Raw genomic sequence first — 20,521 nt, 5'->3', positions numbered from 1 at the left:
CTCTGAATAAACTATTTATTAATTCAAAAAGTCAGCTATGCTTGCTGATAAAGCTGATTAAGCCTAAGCTAATTGCCAAATTATAGATTTAATTACCTGTTAACATTTTCTGTATTGTTTTTGGCTAGTGAAGATGCAAAGTGGTCTGAAATTGTTAGCTATAAGATGTGAATTCACTGCTGTTCCTTGAAAACGAGTGTCATTGCCAAACTACACTACATTAACTTTCAAAAATCATAGTCAAATAAAATACATATATATCTCTGTATTTTCTAAATCGTATGATGACAAATATGTCACTCATCAATTTATTTGAGATTCAGGTCTACTTAACCTCCAGTTGTCCTCCCCAAGGAGGATTTGTCTACAAACAACCTCAGTCTTTCTGGCAAAAACACCAAGCAACTGAGCCCAAAGGTGGAGCACCAGACATCAGCTAAAATAGAGATTTAGACCTGTACGTTTTTTGGGGAAAAACACTCCATCTTTCCAGAACACATTCTTTACCTCCCAAACAGACTCGTCAGCTGGGGCCATTAGTCTTAAATAATTAAACATTGGAAGAATAGTGTTCTTCAGGATACAGCATGAGGTCAGATGTCCTGGTAATGCTTTGGGTGGTAACTAATGATTTACTGTAACCATGAGAGAAGGGAACTGTACAAGTGTTTTTTTGTTTGGATTGCTGTAACACAGGGTTTTAAATTATTTATTCAGTATGACCGGGTACATTGAGGCAACAAAGAAAACAGATGATTATTCTGTTAGTTACAAAAGATAACACAGTGCCACCGACGCGGCCCACTACCAAGGACTGTGGGCTCTCCTTCTTCATGGCCAACGTGAGTAAAACATTTAAACATGTTAACCCTCGCAAGGCTGCTGGCACAGACAGCATCCCTAGCCGTGTCCTCTGAGCATGCGCAGACCAGCTGGCTGGTGTGTTTACAGGCATATTCAATCTCTCCCTATCCCAGTCTGCTGTCCCTTCAAGATGGCCACCATTGTTCCTGTACCCAAGAAGGCAAAGGTAACTGAACTTAATTACTATCCCCCCGTAGCACTCACCTCTGTCATCATGAAGTGCTTTGAGAGAATAGTCAAGGATCATATCACCTCTACCTTACCTGTCACCCTATACCCACTTCAATTTGCTTACCGCCCCAGTAGACCCACAGAAGATGCAATCAACATCACACTGCACACTGCTCTATCCCATCTGGACAAGAGGAAAACCTATGAATGAATGTTGTTTAATAGCACAGCATTCAATGCCACTGTACCCTCCAAGCTCATCATTAAGCTCGAGGCCCTGGGTCTGAACCCTGCTCTGTGCAACTGGGTCCTGGACTTCCCGACGGGCCACCCACAGGTGGTGAAGGTAGGAAACCTCACCCCCATAAACAGTAACCCTCAACACTGGGGCCCCACAAGGGTACGTGCTCAGCCCCCTCCTGTACTCCCTGTTCACCCATGACTGCGTGGCCAAGCACGCCTCCAACTCAATCATTAAGTTTGCAGATGACACAACAGTAGTAGGCTTGTTGATTACCAACGATGACGAGACAGCCTACAGGGAGGAGGTGAAGGCTCTGGGAGTGTGGTGCCTGGAAAACAACCTCTCACTCAACGTCAGCAAAACAAAGGAGATGATCATGGACTTCAGGAATTCAGGAAACAGCAGAAGGTGCACCCCCTATCTACATCAACCGCAGTTGTGAAGGTGGAAAGCTTCAAGTTCCTTGGCGTACACATCACTGACCAACTGAAATGGACCACCCACACAGACAGTGTGGTGAAGAAGGTGCAACAGAGCCTTTTCAACCTCAGGAGGCTAAAGAAATCTGGCTTGTCACCTAAAACCCTCACAAACTTCTACAGATGCACAATTGAAAGCATCCCCTTGGGCTGTATCACCGCCTGGTACCAACACTGCACTGCCCATAACCACAAGGCTTTCCAGAGGGTGGTGAAGTCTGTCCAACGCATTACCGGGGGCAAACTACCCGCCCTCCAGGACACCTACAGCAACAGATATCACAGGAAGGCCAAAAAGATCATCAAGGACATCAACCACCCAGGTCACTGCCTGTATCATCCAGAAGGCAAGGTCAGTACAGGTGCATCAAAGCTGGGACCAAGAGCCTGAAAAACAACTTCTATCTCAAGGCCATCAGACTGTTAAAACCTCTACAGGATCGGTGTCCCCCCTGTGGGATGGTTGAGCTAACGTAGGTTAATGTGATTAGCATGAGGTTGTAAGTAACAAGTACATTTCCCAGGACATAGACATATCTGATATGGGCAGAAAACTTAAATTCTTGTTAAACTAAATGCACTGTCCAATTTTCAGTAGCTATTATAGTGCAAGAATAGCATGCTATTGTGTGAGGAGAGCGCACAGTTATGAACTTGAAAAGTTATTAATAAACCCTTTGATTGATTTGATGCTTTCAGAAATTCCATTCCGTCAAAAGAAAATAAATGTCTTATCTGATATAGGTTCTCTTCAAGTTATACCCGCTGGCTGACCTGAAAGAACCCCCCTGGATTTGTACACTTCTTTAGATGTCACAGTGACCCAACTCGTTGACCTGGTGTTCTCTATTGTGAAACCTCTATACAATAAAAGACCAGATGATTCTGCACTCCAAAAAAAATCTGAAAAAAACAATTGGAAGCATGGGAAATCCACTGGGGTTGATATTTAACTGTAGTAAACACGTTTGTTTGTGAATGACCAATGGCCCCTTCCAACTAGAAAACAGTAGGAGTCCTGAGGCAAGCCTGATTGGAGGGGATCAAAATCAGGGAATCTTGACGTAAATGAGGTATGTCGCCACTATGAAGAGTACTGTTTGTCTTGGGCAACATGGCCTATTTGTATGTGTGCTATAGCCTGTGTGTCAAGTTTATGTCTGAAAGAATAATCAGTGTTGGCCCCGACTCCTGCCAGAGAAAGAAACCCCGTTTGACCCCCCTTCTCACCTCAAAATCCAAATATGTGTCCCGGGACACAAATGAAGGATGAACAATGACAGCCTTGTCAGCAGTGAGATGTTTGGAAAGTAATGGGCTGCACTTCCTATGCTGAACTGAAACTGTTCACAGGTGTTTGGAGAGGAAGTGACCCGGTGAGTCACCTGCCAGTGATTTATCTCCAACACAAACCTCCAACCGACACAACAGATCTGAAACCGATGATTTGAGTTCTGGTTATCCTCTAGATTAGAATTTAGATTCTCCCCCTTGTAGGAAGAATATGTTAACCCACAGTGAACCCTGGAAATGGGACTCTTATTGGGTAATCATTTGGGTAATCTGGTGCAGTGCTGAGCTAGCCAGCATCATGGTTTAGTAGCACTGGTTTCGTGAGATGGCACAGAGCTCTAACCTGACAGTCATGGCTGACTGAAAAGTGAGATATTTCAACCCAAGTTTTGGATGGAAAGTCCAAGAAAATAGGAAGTTCGGTTCCGCTTTTACTTTATGAGCTGGCTCGCTAAATACGTTTTTCCTTTGTATTGCGGGTGACTTTAAAGCCATAGCACTGTAAAGCAAATGTTTACCATTAAGTTCTGAATGGAATGGAGAGGGCTCCGCCACACTTAATTAAAATAAATGTGTGCAATAGTGCTAGGGTGTACACTGAGATTGTATTACAGCAATGCAGGTATTACCTGTAAGAGAAAGGGAGGAAGCACAGTGAATCATTTCTCTCCTAATGCCTGTACAATATGCTGACTTTGGAAACTCTCATAAAAGAGGAATTCTGGCCATGAGCAGAATGCTCTCTGAGATCCAGGGGCAGCACGGGGAGTAGGTGATGTCTACCCAGCAGCTTCCATAGAGACCCCATAGGTAGGGTCTGTCGTCAAAACGTCATCGGAATGCCTCTCAAGCTGATTAATAGCTCAGAGGTCTGTCCTTATCCTGGCAGGGTAACTCAGGACAGTAGATTGTCAAACTGTGTCAAGGTTGTGAATCGGAATGGGCTGCTTCAAGCTCCATTGCTCAGTTGGAGATGTAACTGTATGTGTGTGTTTAAACGTTTATCCTGCTGACCAAGCTGGCCTAGCTGAACAACAGTCTGATGTTTGTTAGAAGGCATTTCTCCGACAGCCATCTCTCTCTCAGTGACGCTGGCAGTGTTCTCACTGCCCTGCTAGAACCGCTCTTCACACGTGGGCCGTTGGGCAGGATGAATTGCTATTTCTAGCCTCTTCAGACTATCTGCTGCCTCTGTTATGTTTCTGCCTTGATATTTGGTGAAAGTTTGTTACTGAATTGAAGTCTACTTTATTTTTCTTTTAAACTCTTTGATAGTTGTTCCCTCTGTCTGGAAGGATTTAGGGTCATCGGAACACCACTGAACCTGTGGAAAAAACCCTTAAGATATTGTGTTGCTGAAAACCCTCTACTCTATTACTAAGAGGAATAGTCATGGAAAACAGGTAATTACCCAAGATTTGTTCACTGGTTTAATCTCCCTCTCTTTCTCTTCCCCAGTCTCTCTCTTACTCTCTCTCCCTGTCTCTCTCCCCCTCTGTCTCTCTCACTGTGTACTTTAAAAGATAAGTCCTCTCTGAATCCATGCAAATGTCTGGCAGACAGTGCAATTCCTTTTGGATGAGGGGGGTGGGAAGGAGGGGGGTGTCTCCTTCTGCCTCTCTCTCTCCGTCCCTCTCTCTTTCTTTTCTCTCCCCCCTTCTCTCTCTCTCTCTCTCTCTGGCAGTAGAGGCTGCACTGTTGGCAGGAGTGACCAGAATAAAAACAGCAACACCAGACATAGGGGAGGGAAAAAAGCGAAGTGATCCATTGAACCAAAAGTCTTTGCCCTCTCTTAATTACGTAGTGGCCCATATCTTTTCTCTTTTTTTTCCACTTAAAAAAAAAAAAAAAAAATCTTTCTTCTGTACTTGAAGACCTCTGGTTATTGGTAATTAGCATGAGGAGAATAAAACCAGCCGATTGTGAGAGGGGTGGTGCATTGTGGAGCGAGATGGCTAACAGAATGGTTCTATCACTCCTTCATGGTCTCTTCTACCTATCTCTGATTCAGCCCTCTCTTCAAGGAGGTAGGTGTGTGCCTTGGTGAACTCAGCCATGACCTCTGCTACCTAGATAGCAGGCTTAGTTTAGAACAGGTGCAGGTCTGTCTCTGTGTTTCTCTTTACGCTTCTCAGTTGTTACACAGAGGACTTTAACCACTCCAACCTCTTTGTTGTGTGTGCAGTTCTGCCTGTTTCATCAAGTGTATGGTATATTTGTCATGCATGCATTGATATCCACTGACCCAGTCGTGTCTTGTTTATTTTGTCTGCAAACCCTGCTAAAGAGGACCTGTCTAGAAAGCAATTCAGATAACTTATTTCTGTGCAAAATTCACACAAAACCTTTTCTCCGTAAAAAAAATGTTTTTCTCTCAAATACCCTCAAAATGTTTGCATCTAAAATATAAACCATACTTCGAACTGAATATTTATTTTGAAAGTAGCACTTATGACTATTCAGTCATGTTGATTCTATCTGACTCTCTGTACAAGTGTCAAATATTTTAAAAGCCCCAACTTTCCATTGCACTTGAAGTTCAAGATAACAAAATTCTGTTCCATTGCATTGCAGATCTACCACTCACTGTCTCGATTATAATTAAAACACACAATGGTAATCTGCTCCATATTTGCATGTGCTTTGTGTTCTTGTAGTTGTGGCTAATATTGTCCAGGTTTTGGACCAGATACAGTATTTATGCCTGCAGGGTTAGAGTTGTTGTTGTGGTATTTTTAGAGAGGATTGTCTTTCTAAAGGCAGATTCAGTGTCAAAATACTGTACTTTATGCAGTCTGTCTCATTTCTTTATTAGGTACATATTTGTATTTTAAGAATTGTAAAGGATTTATATTGAGGATATGAAAGGTAGTCTTTGCGAAAATCTGTGTCACACATGATAATATTGATCCAACAATTGGATCTCCAGCAATATTTTCAACTTGATTTTATATGTTGACTCAAACAACAACATAATAGCTTAAATTTAAAAGTGAAATGAAATGATTGTGGTGGTTATAAAACCTAAACAAACACATTTTATTAGGACCTCTAAAATTGTTTCTTGAATTTATACAATTTCAGATAAAGCTGGAGGAACTGTCCAGCAATTGGCTAATGTTGGAAGTGCTCACTAGGAAGAGTGAACAATAAAATATATACAGTATATCCTAAACACAGTAATACAGAGATATGAGTGACCTGGCTTAGCACAAATTGACATACAGTATGTTTGGTTTCTAGAGAGGACTGTTTCCAACAGGATTCAGTGTTTTTGAGTGTGAATGAAATCAGGGCCGTATTCATTACGCCGATTCTGTAGCAAAACATTTATTAAACGGAAGCAAACGGAACAAAATGGGAAGGGACCTACCTGAATTTGTCCAATAGAAACTCTCGTTTTGCTCTGTTTGCTTCCATTTGGTTCTTAAACAGTAAACTGTTTCTGTAATGAATACGCCCCTGGCTTCAGGCACCGGAGGGGAGTTCTGTGTAGCTATACTGTAATGTAAAGCCGAATCCCATACAGTACTGCAGCATGTTAGTGTGCAATGCATAACTCCATCTGGTCCCTCTTTCCCGTCAGCTACGTCATGTAGAATTACCCATAATGAATTCCCATGTGAACGGCAGTGTGGATCTGAGCGCGCGTGTGTGTGTGTGTGTGTGTGTGTGTGTGTGTGTGTGTGTGTGTGTGTGTGTGTGTGTGTGTGTGTGTGTGTGTGTGTGTGTCTGTGTCTGTGTCTGTGTGTGTGTGTGTGTGTGTCTGTGTGTCTGTGTGTGTGTGTGAGATTCCTCTGTTCCACAGCATGTGGTCTGAGGTATTCATTTCTAACCAAGTTTGGGGCGGACAACAGCTTATCGTTTTGTACAGAGAGAGAGGGAGAGAGAGAGAAATGGTCAGTGATTGCTCGGAGCTGCGTACGTCGTTCACTCTTTCCTTCAAGCTGCAAGGAATTTCCACTTTCTCCTCTTTCCCTCCCTCCCTACTTTGATATTGTTCTTGTTTTGTTTATGCGAGCAGCCAGAGTTGTTTAGTCCCTCCAGTTGGAAAGCATGTTGAAGTTCTGCACTGCAGTCTGATCTCTTCAAGCCAAGCCAGATCTTTTCAAAATGTATTTATTTGCCCAAAAAGAATGCATGTATTTTCTGTTCCTCATCTGTTAGTATCTGAGTCTGAGCTATCATTCTCTCTAACGGTGTCAGATAGAGTTATAGATGGTGGAGCTGCTACAGTCCATTGTAAAACCCCTGACTGGAATATTTTGCCCTTATATAGTCTCATATTTAACTGTATCTTAAATCGGTGGCCGGATCTGCGATGTTGATGAGTGTGATAGGAGTAAATGGTCAAATTTAACTGAGGCGATTCATCATAAAATGTACACACAGTAATGCATCAGCAATGTGACATGTCAGACACCTGTTATAACCACCTTATGATAAATTAATCTAATTTTGACATGACATACGCGTTTATGATGCTTGATACATCATCCTTTTCCAAGCTGTCTCCTCTTTATTAGACTTTATTGGATGGCACGTTAACTTACAGGTCAATAGAAGCCCCATTCACCTGTTAAGCAACTGTGATATTTGAATGTATGTGAAAACTGCCCAGAGCCTGTGGATCTGAGGACTGTGGATCTCTTAGGTAATATATTTGCTAATCTAATATTGTGTTTTCCGTTTTTGCCGTCACAGCACTTTCCTTCCAACTCTTCTTTGCACTGACCTAAACTGGTGAGCCAATTGCCTCGTCTGAAACAAACAGAGCTCAGTTCAGCTTTTGAGAGCAGCAGCTCAGCTCAGGGAGAATTTACAGCATACGGACGGTGGGGCCAGCGAATATCAATATTGGCTTATGAGCCAAACGTTGATCTTCAGTGAACGTAAAATCCATCCCTATCAAACCTGTTCTGAGGTGCTGAAACCAGCTCCAGCTGTCTCCGGCTGTGACCAGAAAGTTAAGAAACCCTCTAGCTCGTTCCAAGTAAGTGTCAATTATCTGAAAGTAATGCAAACCCCATTAACACCCAATCGCCTTTTTAAGAGGGTTTTCCCCCGAAAAAACCCTTTGCTTGCTCATACTTTGGACAGTAATCATGAGAATGGGATTGAGGAGCATTTTTTTTTTTTTTGCGAGTGTGAATGAGTTATGACGCATGAGGGAACGTCAGGGAAGGAGTTGGGTAATAAATATGCAGCTTGTCAGTTGTGATATGACTCTGTCTGGTGTCCCTGAGCATGTACTGTGGCAGACTGCTGAAATGTGTCATCAGTTCCTCTGTCCTATTTTTTTTATTTATTTAACCTTTATTTAACTAGGCAAGTCAGTTATAAACACATTCTTATTTTACAATGACGGCCAAACCCTCCCCTAACCCGGACGACACTGGGCCAATTGTGCATCTCCCGATGGGTCTCCCGATCATGGCCGGTTGTGATACAGCCCAAGATCAAACCAGGGTCTGTTGTGACACCTCTAGCACTGAGATGAAGTGCCTTAGACCGCTGCGCCACTCGGGAGCCCTCAATATTTTTTTTACAATTCCTACAAACACCATCTTTCAGATGGATAGGATAGAGTGAGAATGGGACGTTATAAATCTGAGAAGAGACAGATGGAGTTAAGTGGCCTCTTCCTCAAAGACACAGTCCCAAATGGAACCCTATTTCCTATATAATGCACTACTTTTGACTAGAGCCCTGTGTGCCCTGGTCAAAAGTATTACACTATAAAGGGCATAGTCTGACTAAATGTAATGCGGAGACTACAGTTCAATCAAGATCTCTCTGTAAAACTGTCTGCTCTGAGCACTTTTCGTTTGACCTAAATTGGCTTATTACCTTTTCATTAATGGTCATTCGTGTGGTATCCACACCCATCCGATGTTTACCCTGAAGTATGTGGATAGTATGAGACTTGTGAAGGAAAGACCAAACATTCTGTCAGCTTCCAATGCTACTGCCAATCCCTCTGGGATTAATAACTATTCTGGCATTCGACAAATTCTTCTCTCAACCGTCCATCTCTTTTCTGTACTTAGTCACATAAAGTAATGTAATCAGAGTTTGTTCACTCTTTTACATGCTACATTTCCAAGAAGTGTATCAGATATCAATGTTTCAGTTCACACCTCAGTGTACTCGGTCACTTTAGTCCAGACAATTCAAGTCAATTACGGGTTTCAAAAACAGTGTCAGAGTCATTAGTTTCTGTTTTATGACCAACACTGTTAATGACACAACCCTGACAAGCATGCAGATGCCGGCAGAGGATAAAGAATAACAAAAGTTCCACCAACTCTGTTAATTTCCTTCCAGCCAGTCTCATAAGAATTAAGAAGCCAGAGTCTGTGAGTTTTTCCTCTGCATGCAGTGCTGCCTGGAAGCCCTGGAAGTCAGTTTGTCTCTTTTGGCGTCAAAGCTCAGGCTTTCAGGACTTCAGAGGATTCTAATCCGTTAGTTCTCTCCTTCAGTGAAACTCTCCTGGCTGCACTTGAAGGTGAATGAAATCATGGCAGATTGAATGGCACACCTCGCCTGTCGGTTGGGCAGACTGGTGATGAATTGCCCTGGCTTGCTGTGTTGTGTTGCCCATGCTTCACTGCTGGTTTGGTTGGTAGATTCCCAATCTGATTATCTCGACTCTGATCTTCTCTGTTGAGCTTTGCAGTAGCTCTCTAGTTATCTATTGGAGACGTGTGTTTGTGAGGGAAGCACCTTTCTGGACTTAATCCCTTTGTATGAGGTGGGCTGCCAGGGAGGGATAACAGGACTAAAGTGACACCCTGGCGTCTTGTGGCTCGTTGTCAGAGGGGCTACTGTTCAGTGCCACAGGGCATCCACTTAGGGGAAGACTTAAACGTAATGTGATTTGATCACATCTTCTTCAAAACAGAATCCACTCAAAACTATTTAAAGAAAGAAAAAATAGGCATTTTAGACTTCATTTTGGTCTCTTTAGAGGAAGGGATATACATTTGGTCTTGAGTAAGGATGCTAAGGGAGGGTATATTACTTGTATCTTGCTAAGTTTACCAGTAAACTACCAGAAATGTTGTAACTTTCAAGGATTTTATGTAATTTGTCACAAGTCACCTAGTGGCCTTTTTTGGGTACTTCTGATTATCACAGGTGCCTGTAATTATCTCTGTCCCACTGTGTAAAATATATAAAATAATACAATATGATTTTAAAATAAAAAATAGAATAACAAAGCTGTAAAACATTCTAAATATAAACCATCAATTTAGTGAATACCATTGGTGTTTAATATAAGGATTTCAGCATAAATATCATTATTTGAATATTAATACACTTTTAATTATTTTACTATGTCAATATGTCTTTGTTGTTAATGTTTTGACACCAAACTGGTGGCAGTTGTGAAAAAAAGTAAAAAGTTGGAAGAGTTGCAGAGTTAATTGAAAATAATGCCATTGTTGATTAGTTGCATTTTTCATTCATTAGGCTAAGTGGTACCACTCATGGACAATATGGACACAAATATAAACAAATGAATATATATGAATATATATTTTTTAAGTTATTAAAGTATAAATTACCAATGTTACAATAGATTGCCATAGATTATACAGTACCAGACAAAAGTAATTGGGTAATTGTGGAGGCCAGGTCATCTGATGCAGCACTCCATCACTCTCCTTGGTCTAATAGCCCTTACACAGCCTGGAAGTGCCTTGGGTCACTGTCCTGTTGAAAAACAAATGATAGTCCCACTAAGCCCAAACCAGATGGGATGGTGTATCGCTACAGAATGCTGTGGTAGCCATGCTATTAAAGTGTGCCTTGAATTCCAAATAAATCACAGACAGTGTCACCAGCAAAGCACCCCCCATACCATAACACCTCCTTCTCCATGCTTCACGGTGGGAAATACACATGCCGACATCATCCGTTCACCCACACCGCATTTCACCAAGACATGGGGGTTGGAACCAAAAATATCCAATTTGGACTCTAGACCAAAGGACAAATGTCCACCAGTCTAATGTCCATTGCTTGTGTTTATTGGCCCAAACACGTCTCTTTTTCTCATTGGTGTACCTTAGTAGGCATTTCTTTCCAGCAATTTGACCATGAAGGCCTGATTCACACAGTCTCCTCTAAACAGTTGATGTTGAGATGTGTCTGTTACTGGAACTCAGTGAAGAATTTATTTGTGCTGCAATTTCTGAGGCTGGTAACTCTAATGAACGTATCCTCTGCAGCAGAGGTAACTCTGTAACGATGTGCACTGAGAGTCGGGAAGCAAGTTCAGGGAGTGAGTGTTTTAATAAATAAACGCAACATAAAACAAAACAAGAACAGCGCACAGACTTAACACTGGAACATAAACAATAACGCCTGGGGATGGAACCAAAGGGAGTGACGTATATAGGGAAGGTATTCAGAGAGGTGATGGAGTCCAGGTGAGTCTGATGATGCGCAGGTGCACGTAATGATGGTAACAGGTGTGTGCCATAACGAGGAGCCTGGTTCCCTAGAGGCCAGAGAGGGAGCACACGTGACACTCTGGGTCTTCCTTTCCTGTGGTGGAACTCATGAGAGCCAGTTTCGTCATAGCGCTTGATGGTTTTTGCAACTGCACTTGAATAATTTGAAGAATCTAAAAAATAAAATATATTTTGATTTGTTTAACACTTTTGCTTACTACATGATTCCATATGTGTTATTTCATAGTTTTGATTTCTTCACTATTATTCTACAATGTAGAAAATAGTAAAAATAAAGAAAAACCCTGGAATGAGTAGGTGTGTCCAAACTGTTTGTTAATTACCAAAATGATTGAATGTTCCGGTACCTTTGCTAGATTACCGGTAGCTTTGCAACCCTAGTCTTGAGTTACACTCTGAGAACCAGGCCGTGCCTTAATTGTTGCTCCGTGACCCCTTTCAAAGCCAGAGTCGCTGGCAGGAGCCCCCTGAGGCCGCTATTGGAGATAAGACTCTCATTCTGCCGTGTTTATTCATTCCTCTCACACACTCACTGGCAGGACTGTTAACAGCTCTGACATTCTATCCGTTTTTGGCAGTTTTATATTAAAACATGCTCTCTCACTGCTGCACTCTCTCTCTCTCTCTCTCTCTCTCTCTCTCTCTCTCTCTCTCTCTCTCTCTCTGGAGCCATTTTAGAACAGGATAGCATGGCTGGGAAATCGCTTATCCAAACATCTGAAGCGCTTATAGAACATGTAGTATGGAGTCATTACTGACACACTGGTTATAGATTTTGAGCATGACAATTTTTGCCAGTACGAGTGTTGTAGAAACCAAACCAGACCAGATTTGGGATGGAAGAGTTGGTTTCAAAAGGAGAGCACTGGAAATGTCCAGGGTGTACCGTAGCTCCATGACTGTTCTGCACACAACACACACTTTTATTATGTGAGTCTATGTAACACAGATAGGCTGTTTAATGCAACCCATTTACAAATGCACGTCTGATGTAATAGGATTTACATTTACATTTACATTTAAGTCATTTAGCAGACGCTCTTATCCAGAGCGACTTACAAGGATTTGTGCTTTAACATGCTTACAACTGTAATGCCACAGGTTGATCGTAAAGACGACATGAAATCCTTGAAAAAAAACACTAGAGTACAACATTACACAGCACTGCCCTAATCACCATAAGCCCTTACCATGGTGAGGGAACAAGTATTGTTTCATGGTTTGTTTATGCTCATGGTTTCGGTAGTGGATTAATGTCAACCACACAAGCATCTCCCTAAAGATGTTTGGTCTGCGTGCAACTGGTGCCAAATGCTCAACAAAGAAGCACACTTACTTAACCCAGATGATTCATTCCCGACCATACTGAACAGCATTGTGATTAGTAGGCCTGGTCCCCAAACGTGGGATCAAAATCTTTTCCAATACCTTAGCTTGGCTTGATTGAGCTTGAATGTTGCGATGGAATCAATAGTATTTAGTATTTTATTGGGATCCCCAAATAGTCACTTAGAAGGTAACGGCTACTCTTCCTGGGGTCCAAACAGAAAACAAAAGAACAAATAAAATGCATAATATACATAACTCTACATAATGTCCTGCCTCTGCCTTACGCTTCAGAAACAGGAGATGTCCCCTGCCCTATGAACCGTTCCGGCTCGCACAAGTCAAGACTTTGTGTCCTCCTCCCAGAGCGCTAAGAACCTTGGCGTGATCCTGGACAACACCCTGTCGTTCTCAACTAACATCAAGGCGGTGGCCCGTTCTTGTAGGTTCATGCTCTACAACATCCGCAGAGTACGACCCTGCCTCACACAGGAAGCATCGCAGGTCCTAATCCAGGCACTTGTCATCTCCCGTCTGGATTACTGCAACTCGCTGTTGGCTGGGCTCCCTGCCTGTGCCATTAAACCCCTACAACTCATCCAGAACGCCGCAGCCCGTCTGGTGTTCAACCTTCCCAAGTTCTCTCACGTCACCCCGCTCCTCCGCTCTCTCCACTGGCTTCCAGTTGAAGCTCGCATCCGCTACAAGACCATGGTGCTTGCCTACGGAGCTGTGAGGGGAACGGCACCTCAGTACCTCCAGGCTCTGATCAGGCCCTACACCCAAACAAGGGCACTGCGTTCATCCACCTCTGGCCTGCTCGCCTCCCTACCACTGAGGAAGTACAGTTCCCGCGCAGCCCAGTCAAAACTGTTCGCTGCTCTGGCCCCCCAATGGTGGAACAAACTCCCTCACGACGCCAGGACAGCGGAGTCAATCACCACCTTCCGGAGACACCTGAAACCCCACCTCTTTCAGGAATACCTAGGATAGGATAAAGTAATCCTTCTCACCCCCCCCTTAAAAGATTTAGATGCACTATTGTAAAGTGGCTGTTCCACTGGATGTCTTAAGGTGAACGCACCAATTTGTAAGTCGCTCTGGATAAGAGCGTCTGCTAAATGACTTAAATGTAATGTAAATGTAAGACTTCAACAAGGCCTGCCACCTACATAATACAATAGATAATATAGTTCAAATTACAATACAAAATATATAAAATTGTCTGTGTCTCTTCACAGTCCCCATTTTGCCATAAGGTGTTCTTTTATCCATTTTTTTTAAATCTGGTTTTATTGCTAACTTGAGTAAATGAGGTGGCAGAGAGTTCCATGTAGTCATGGCTCTATTTAATACTGTGTGTTTCTCAGCCTCTGTTCTGGACCTGGAGACTGTAAAGAGACCTCTGATTGCATCTCTTGTGTTGTACTGATGAGTGTCCAAACTGTGTGCCAACAGCTTCAACAGACAGTTTGGTACCTTCAACACATCAACACCTTGCACAAAGAGCAATAGTGATGCAGTCAATCTTTCCTCAACTTTGAGCCAGGAGAGATTGACATGCATGTTACTGACATTCGCCCTCCGTGTATATCTAAGTGTGCCGCACATGACCACACAACTGGATAATAGTCCCAGTGTGACAAAACTAGGGCCTGTAGGATCTGTCTGGTCGACTGAGATGTCAAGAAAGCACAGCAACGCCTTATCATGGAGAGACTTCTTCACATTTTAGCAACCATTGAGTCTCTATGTTTTGACCATGACAGTTTGCTATCTAGGGAACCAGACAGCAGTTTAGTCTCCTTGACTTGCACAATCCCACATTATTCAATAATAGATCTAAATAAGGTTTAGCATCGAGCGAGTGATTTGTCCCAAAAATGATGAAACATCTTCCAGGAACAATAAAAACACAATATGTACATGTTACAGTTCAATTAGAACATTTGGAAAAGGAATAAAACAACAATATGTGCATAACAACTGTCCATTCTAAAACTGGGTGTCAGTTATTTATTTTACTGTGGTAGCCAATGTGTATACTGTTGAGTCGTCAGCGTACATAGACACACAAGCTTTATTCAAGGTCAGTGGAAGGTCATTAGTAAATACAGAAAACAATAATAGCCCAAGCCGGCTGCCCTGCGGTACACCACACTCAACTGAATTTGAATTAGGCTTCCTTTAATGAAAATCTTCTGTGTTCTATTAGATAGGTAACTCTCCATGATAAGGCAGAGGATACAAATCCATAACACCTCTTTGCAATAGGTTATGATCAATTATATCAAAAGCTCCACTGAAGTCTAACAAAACAGCTTCTTCTTACTATCAAATAGAATAATTGCAAAGCTGCAAACCACATCCATATTGCACTCCAAGCAGGCTAAAGGAAATTCTCAAAGTATTTGAAAGACCTCGAATACCATTTGAACCCAGGTATACATACTGGCCTCAAACTGTGAGCTGTGAGGGAGGCGGTCAGTTGGTTGGTCTCGCTGGGCCAACACTCTCAAATGGGCCTTGCCAGGAATGTTCCTCAGTCTATTGGAGTTTTTGACCCCCCCGCTGTCCATTATCTGATCTCCCAGGTTTACTATGAACCCCGTGCAGCAGATCCTAAAGGAACCTGTCTTGTAAAGATTCAGTCAAATCAGCCATCTCTGATGCTCTTATAAAACGTTCCATCTGCCAGATGTTTGTAGCGGCATGTCACTGTTTGTTTTATGACAATCATAAAGCATCGTAAAAATAAATGTAATATTTTCCAGTTCTGGAGGACCCGTTCATGGCATTTTCTATTTTTCCTAATACCTCAGGTATTCACCGTTAAATGGTTCATATGGCATAATTAAGAGGGTAACATAAGAGACAATCATATACTGTTACTCGTTCATGTTAAAGAGGGATAAAAATACAAAGCAATGTTATGATAATAGTTCCTTTTATCACCATATAGATGGACAATCTTGCAAATGTAACTAAATGATTAAGAGGAAATTCCAAGCTTAACATGTGACAGATGTTTTTTAGTAACATGGATTATTGTCTTGGTTTAAGTGATGTCAACCTAGGAGTTCTATAAATCTTTGTTGTTTTGTTAGCACCAAAGTTAGTACATCATCTTTGGACCTGGTCCCAAACCCACATACATTTTTGCCCAGTTTATGAAATGGTAGTAATGGGGGCCTGTTCGAACTTAACTGACATTTCTGGTTCAGAAAAGACTGGAAGTTACACATTTTGTGCTTTTCTTCATACCCTGTAAGTGTGTAATAACGAACTACAGAGTACTTATGCTTTCCAGAATGAGGGTAAAACTTGGGTAAATATCTCATTATTCATGTCCTTTTCTGAACATAAAAATGTAAGTTACCTTGGATGGTTACTGAAAGTAACCTGTATCCTTGAAAATGCTAGTCTTATCATAGGCAATGAGCAGACTACTAATTACATACTTAGTTTTGCTCTGTCCTTTTAAGAGATTGTGTAAGATGTGATGAAGTAAGGTTCTTTAGAAATGAGATGCAATTTGCTCTGTGAAGTTCAGATTGTCATTCCATAGCTTACGTTCCTGTCATGTTCAATTCATCGTCTATAAAATCTTCAAACCTTACGAAGTAAGAAGGAATTTGCAGCTGTTGCAAACCTTGTTTTTTTCATAGACACTCTCTCTGAACCTATGAAGGAGAGAGATCATGCACTATGTCAACCTCCCGGTACAGTAGGTAGGTTCTGTCTCACCCAAGATACATCAGAGGGCTGAAGATTAGTGGCGATGATGAGATCGGAATTCCACCTCCTTTTAAAATATTACCGTCTGTGTGTCATTTGTTTATTTGACTTTGCATACTTTATATTTATGCTCTGCTCCACAGATGTGTGTATCAGAGCGGCTGGGGCTGGGGCCTTGAGTTCAGTCAGAGGGAGAGAGGAGAGAAGGGGAAGAAAGGTGGAGGGAGAGAGGCACAGAGTTCTTCTATCAAGATTTACTCTTTTCACTCTTGTCTTTCTTTGACCCACCTCCCCCCTCCCTTTTCTCGCTAAGCGTTCTGGAAAATATAATGCTAAACTGTGACAAAAAGTAGGCCAGACGCCACACGTCTGATAGCTGTTGTTGCTTAGTGCCAGGAACCAGGGAGTCTTCTCCGCTCTGCTCTGCTGCACTGCTCTGTAGATCCTGGTCTCAGGATGTCAGCCTCCTTTAAGACTGAGCCTTTCACTGCAATCAGAAGAGGAAGGCTGATATTAAGTTAGTCGAGCAACAGAGAACCTTCTGGGAGGGAGGGTGACCTGGACCTGCTGCTGGCCACACAGGCTTTACCAGAGACAGACACACTTTCATTTACATGGAAGGATGGAGGCCTGGATGGTGTGATACTAGTTCTCCTATTGGGACAGCCGAATAACCCTTTTAGGTTCTAAATAGCTTTTTTTTTTGTGCAGTTAAATACCATTAATTTCCACATTAGACACTTCTGCAAGCGCTATAATGTCAAAATACGTTTGTTACTCTGAGCAACTATTGACATTTACCACTGTCACACCCGGTATGTACTTCCAAAAAGGTCTAAATAAAAATTGACAAGCAACCGAAAAAATGTATTGTCTGGAAAGATCATTGATTTGATCACCTACTGCAGTGTACAGTATGACCGTCATATCAACGTCTTGTTTCACAAGCACTGCATGTAAATGCAATAATATTTCATGTAAGTATATTGCCTTCAGAAAGTACTCATACATTCTTGCGGTTGTTAGTCTTTGTTTGCAGATGCACGTAGTTCCAGGCCGATAGAGTCTTCCATGGATGCTATGGGAAGTCTTTCCCTGTTGAATGACTCTGACATTGTCATGCTATTCTGCTCTGACCGCATGTGGAAAACACTGCCTCCATATGAGAGTCATTTGCTGCTCATGTGCAAAGTCAACAAAAACAGAAAATGGCCCCCAAAAAGTTATTGAATAAAAGTATTTAATTTGTTTTGTATATTTAACACTGACAGAGAAATATCTAATTATGTCTCAATTTTGAAGAGTTCTTTACATAAAACTGGGAAAGTGATGTTAAAATGTGATTCTAAGACAGTGCTCCAAGCCATTTATTGAAGGTCATTAGAAAGCATTTTATTGTTAAACACCAGTGCAAAATAATTATGACAGACATGAATTATTTTAGATAAATACATTGATTGAAGTGTGGAAACCGGAGCAGTGGATCAGACTCTTGGGAGCAGGGGATCAGACTCTTGGGAGCAGGGGATCAGACTCTTGGGAGCAGGGGATCAGACTCTTGGGAGCAGGGGATCAGACTCTTGGGAGCAGGGGATCAGACTCTTGGGAGCAGTGGATCAGACTCTTGGGAGCAGGGGATCAGACTCTTGGGAGCAGTGGATCAGACTCTTGGGAGCAGGGGATCAGACTCTTGGGAGCAGGGGATCAGACTCTTGGGAGCAGGGGATCAGACTCTTGGGAGCAGGGGATCAGACTCTTGGGAGCAGGGGATCAGACTCTTGGGAGCAGGGGATCAGACTCTTGGGAGCAGTGGATCAGACTCTTGGGAGCAGGGGATCAGACTCTTGGGAGCAGGGGATCAGACTCTTGGGAGCAGGGGATCAGACTCTTGGGAGCAGGGGATCAGACTCTTGGGAGCAGGGGATCAGACTCTTGGGAGCAGGGGATCACACTCTTGGGAGCAGGGGATCAGACTCTTGGGAGCAGGGGATCAGACTCTTGGGAGCAGGGGATCAGACTCTTGGGAGCAGGGGATCAGACTCTTGGGAGCAGGGGATCAGACTCTTGGGAGCAGGGGATCAGACTCTTGGGAGCAGTGGATCAGACTCTTGGGAGCAGGGGATCAGACTCTTGGGAGCAGGGGATCAGACTCTTGGGAGCAGGGGATCAGACTCTTGGGAGCAGGGGATCAGACTCTTGGGAGCAGGGGATCAGACTCTTGGGAGCAGGGGATCACACTCTTGGGAGCAGGGGATCAGACTCTTGGGAGCAGGGGATCAGACTCTTGGGAGCAGGGGATCAGACTCTTGGGAGCAGTGGATCAGACTCTTGGGAGCAGGGGATCAGACTCTTGGGAGCAGGGGATCAGACTCTTGGGAGCAGGGGATCACACTCTTGGGAGCAGGGGATCACACTCTTGGGAGCAGGGGATCACACTCTTGGGAGCAGTGGATCAGACTCTTGGGAGCAGGGGATCACACTCTTGGGAATAACTCATACAATCTTATTGAGGAATTTGAAAGAATGTGTAACTGCATAGTTTTAATAATGCTTTATGGCTTGCTTATTTTATGTCTAATTGTTAACCACTGGCTAATCAACAAAGTGACATGTCCAGCACTCCATGTGATTTGTATAATTGCTTATTCTATATATGGTCTGGGAAGAAATAAAATGTGCATCAGTGAAGGCCCAAGGTTAGGCTAATCATAGCCTTGCACAAATGTATTTATTTTTTCAGTTCCAGTTGGTTTAAATTGCTTAGCATCATTAGTCTTACGATCAAGGAAAATGGATTAGAAGAACATACGCCAGCCAGTATGGTCATTGCTGTGGAATACTCAAAGAATTATTACACATGGACTAAATCAGCATTGCTTGCTGTTTGGGGTTGTAGGCTGTGTATCTGTACAGCATTTTGTGACATCTGCTGATGTAAAAAGGGCTTTATAAATACTTTTGATTGATTGATTGATTGAATTAAGGTAATCATTATAGCATTCATTGTGTCATTGATTTAATTCACAAACTGTTTTTCTTCCGGTTATATACCGTGCCTTCAGAAAGTATTAATACCCCTTGACTTATTCCATATATGCTGTGTTACAGCCTGATTTCAAAATGGATTAAATACAAAAAAGTATCACCCATCTACATACAATACCCCATAATTTATTGAAAATGGAATACAGAAATATCTTATTTATTTTAAGTATTCACACCCCTGAGTCAATACATGTTAGAAACTCCTTTGGCAGTGAATATAGCTGTGAGTCTTTCTGAGTAAGTCTCTAAGAGATTTGCACATCTGGATCACACAATATTTTCACATTCTTCTTCTTAAAACTCCTCAACCTCTGTCAAGTTGGTTGTTGATCCTTGCTAGACAACCATTTTCAGGTCTTGCCATATATTTTCAAGACGATATAAGTCAAAACGGCAGGGTAGCCTAGTGGTTAGAGCATTGGACTAGTAATCGGAAGGTTACAAGTTCAAATCCCCGAGCTGACAAGGTACAAATCTGGCGTTCTGCCCCTGAACAGGCAGTTAACCCACTGTTCCTAGGCCGTCATTGAAAATAAGAATCTGTTAAATAAAATAAAGGTAAAACATTTTTTAATAATTTTTTTTTTTTTTTAACTGTAACTAGGCCACTTAGGTACATTCAATGTCATCTTGGTAAGCAACTCCAGTGTATATTTGGCCTTGTGTTTTAGGTTATTGTCCTGCTGAAAGGTGAATTTGTCTCCCAGTGTCTGTTGAAAAGCAGACTGAAGCAGGTTTTCATCTAGTATTTTTACTGTGCTTAGCTTATTCCGTTTATTTTATCCCGACAAAATACTCCCTAGTCATAGCCGATGACAAGCATACCCATAACATGATGCAGACACCACCATGCTTGAAAAAATGACGAGTGGTACTCA

General features: G+C 42.4%; 1 protein-coding gene across 18 annotated transcripts in view; it reads left to right on the top strand.

The window, feature by feature from the left end:
- The first annotated feature begins 4,745 nt into the window (after nt 1-4,745).
- The window catches only part of LOC115141782 (elastin-like), a 91,871-nt gene continuing 76,095 nt past the window's right edge, over nt 4,746-20,521 (top strand). For 9 of the 18 annotated variants that reach the window (XM_065000337.1, XM_065000330.1, XM_065000332.1 and 6 more), the window contains exon 1: nt 4,749-5,078. In XM_065000337.1, coding sequence (XP_064856409.1) covers nt 4,949-5,078 — 130 coding nt within the window. In that variant the 5' untranslated portion in view covers nt 4,749-4,948. Of the gene's footprint in view, nt 5,079-20,521 lie in introns of all 18 variants that reach the window. The other 9 variants (XM_065000341.1, XM_065000331.1, XM_065000336.1 and 6 more) reach the window with 2 other exon arrangements.

This window comes from Oncorhynchus nerka, linkage group LG14, assembly GCF_034236695.1.
Source record: "Oncorhynchus nerka isolate Pitt River linkage group LG14, Oner_Uvic_2.0, whole genome shotgun sequence".
Lineage (NCBI taxonomy): Eukaryota > Metazoa > Chordata > Actinopteri > Salmoniformes > Salmonidae > Oncorhynchus > Oncorhynchus nerka.
This window is presented reverse-complemented; position numbering and strand designations above follow the sequence as displayed.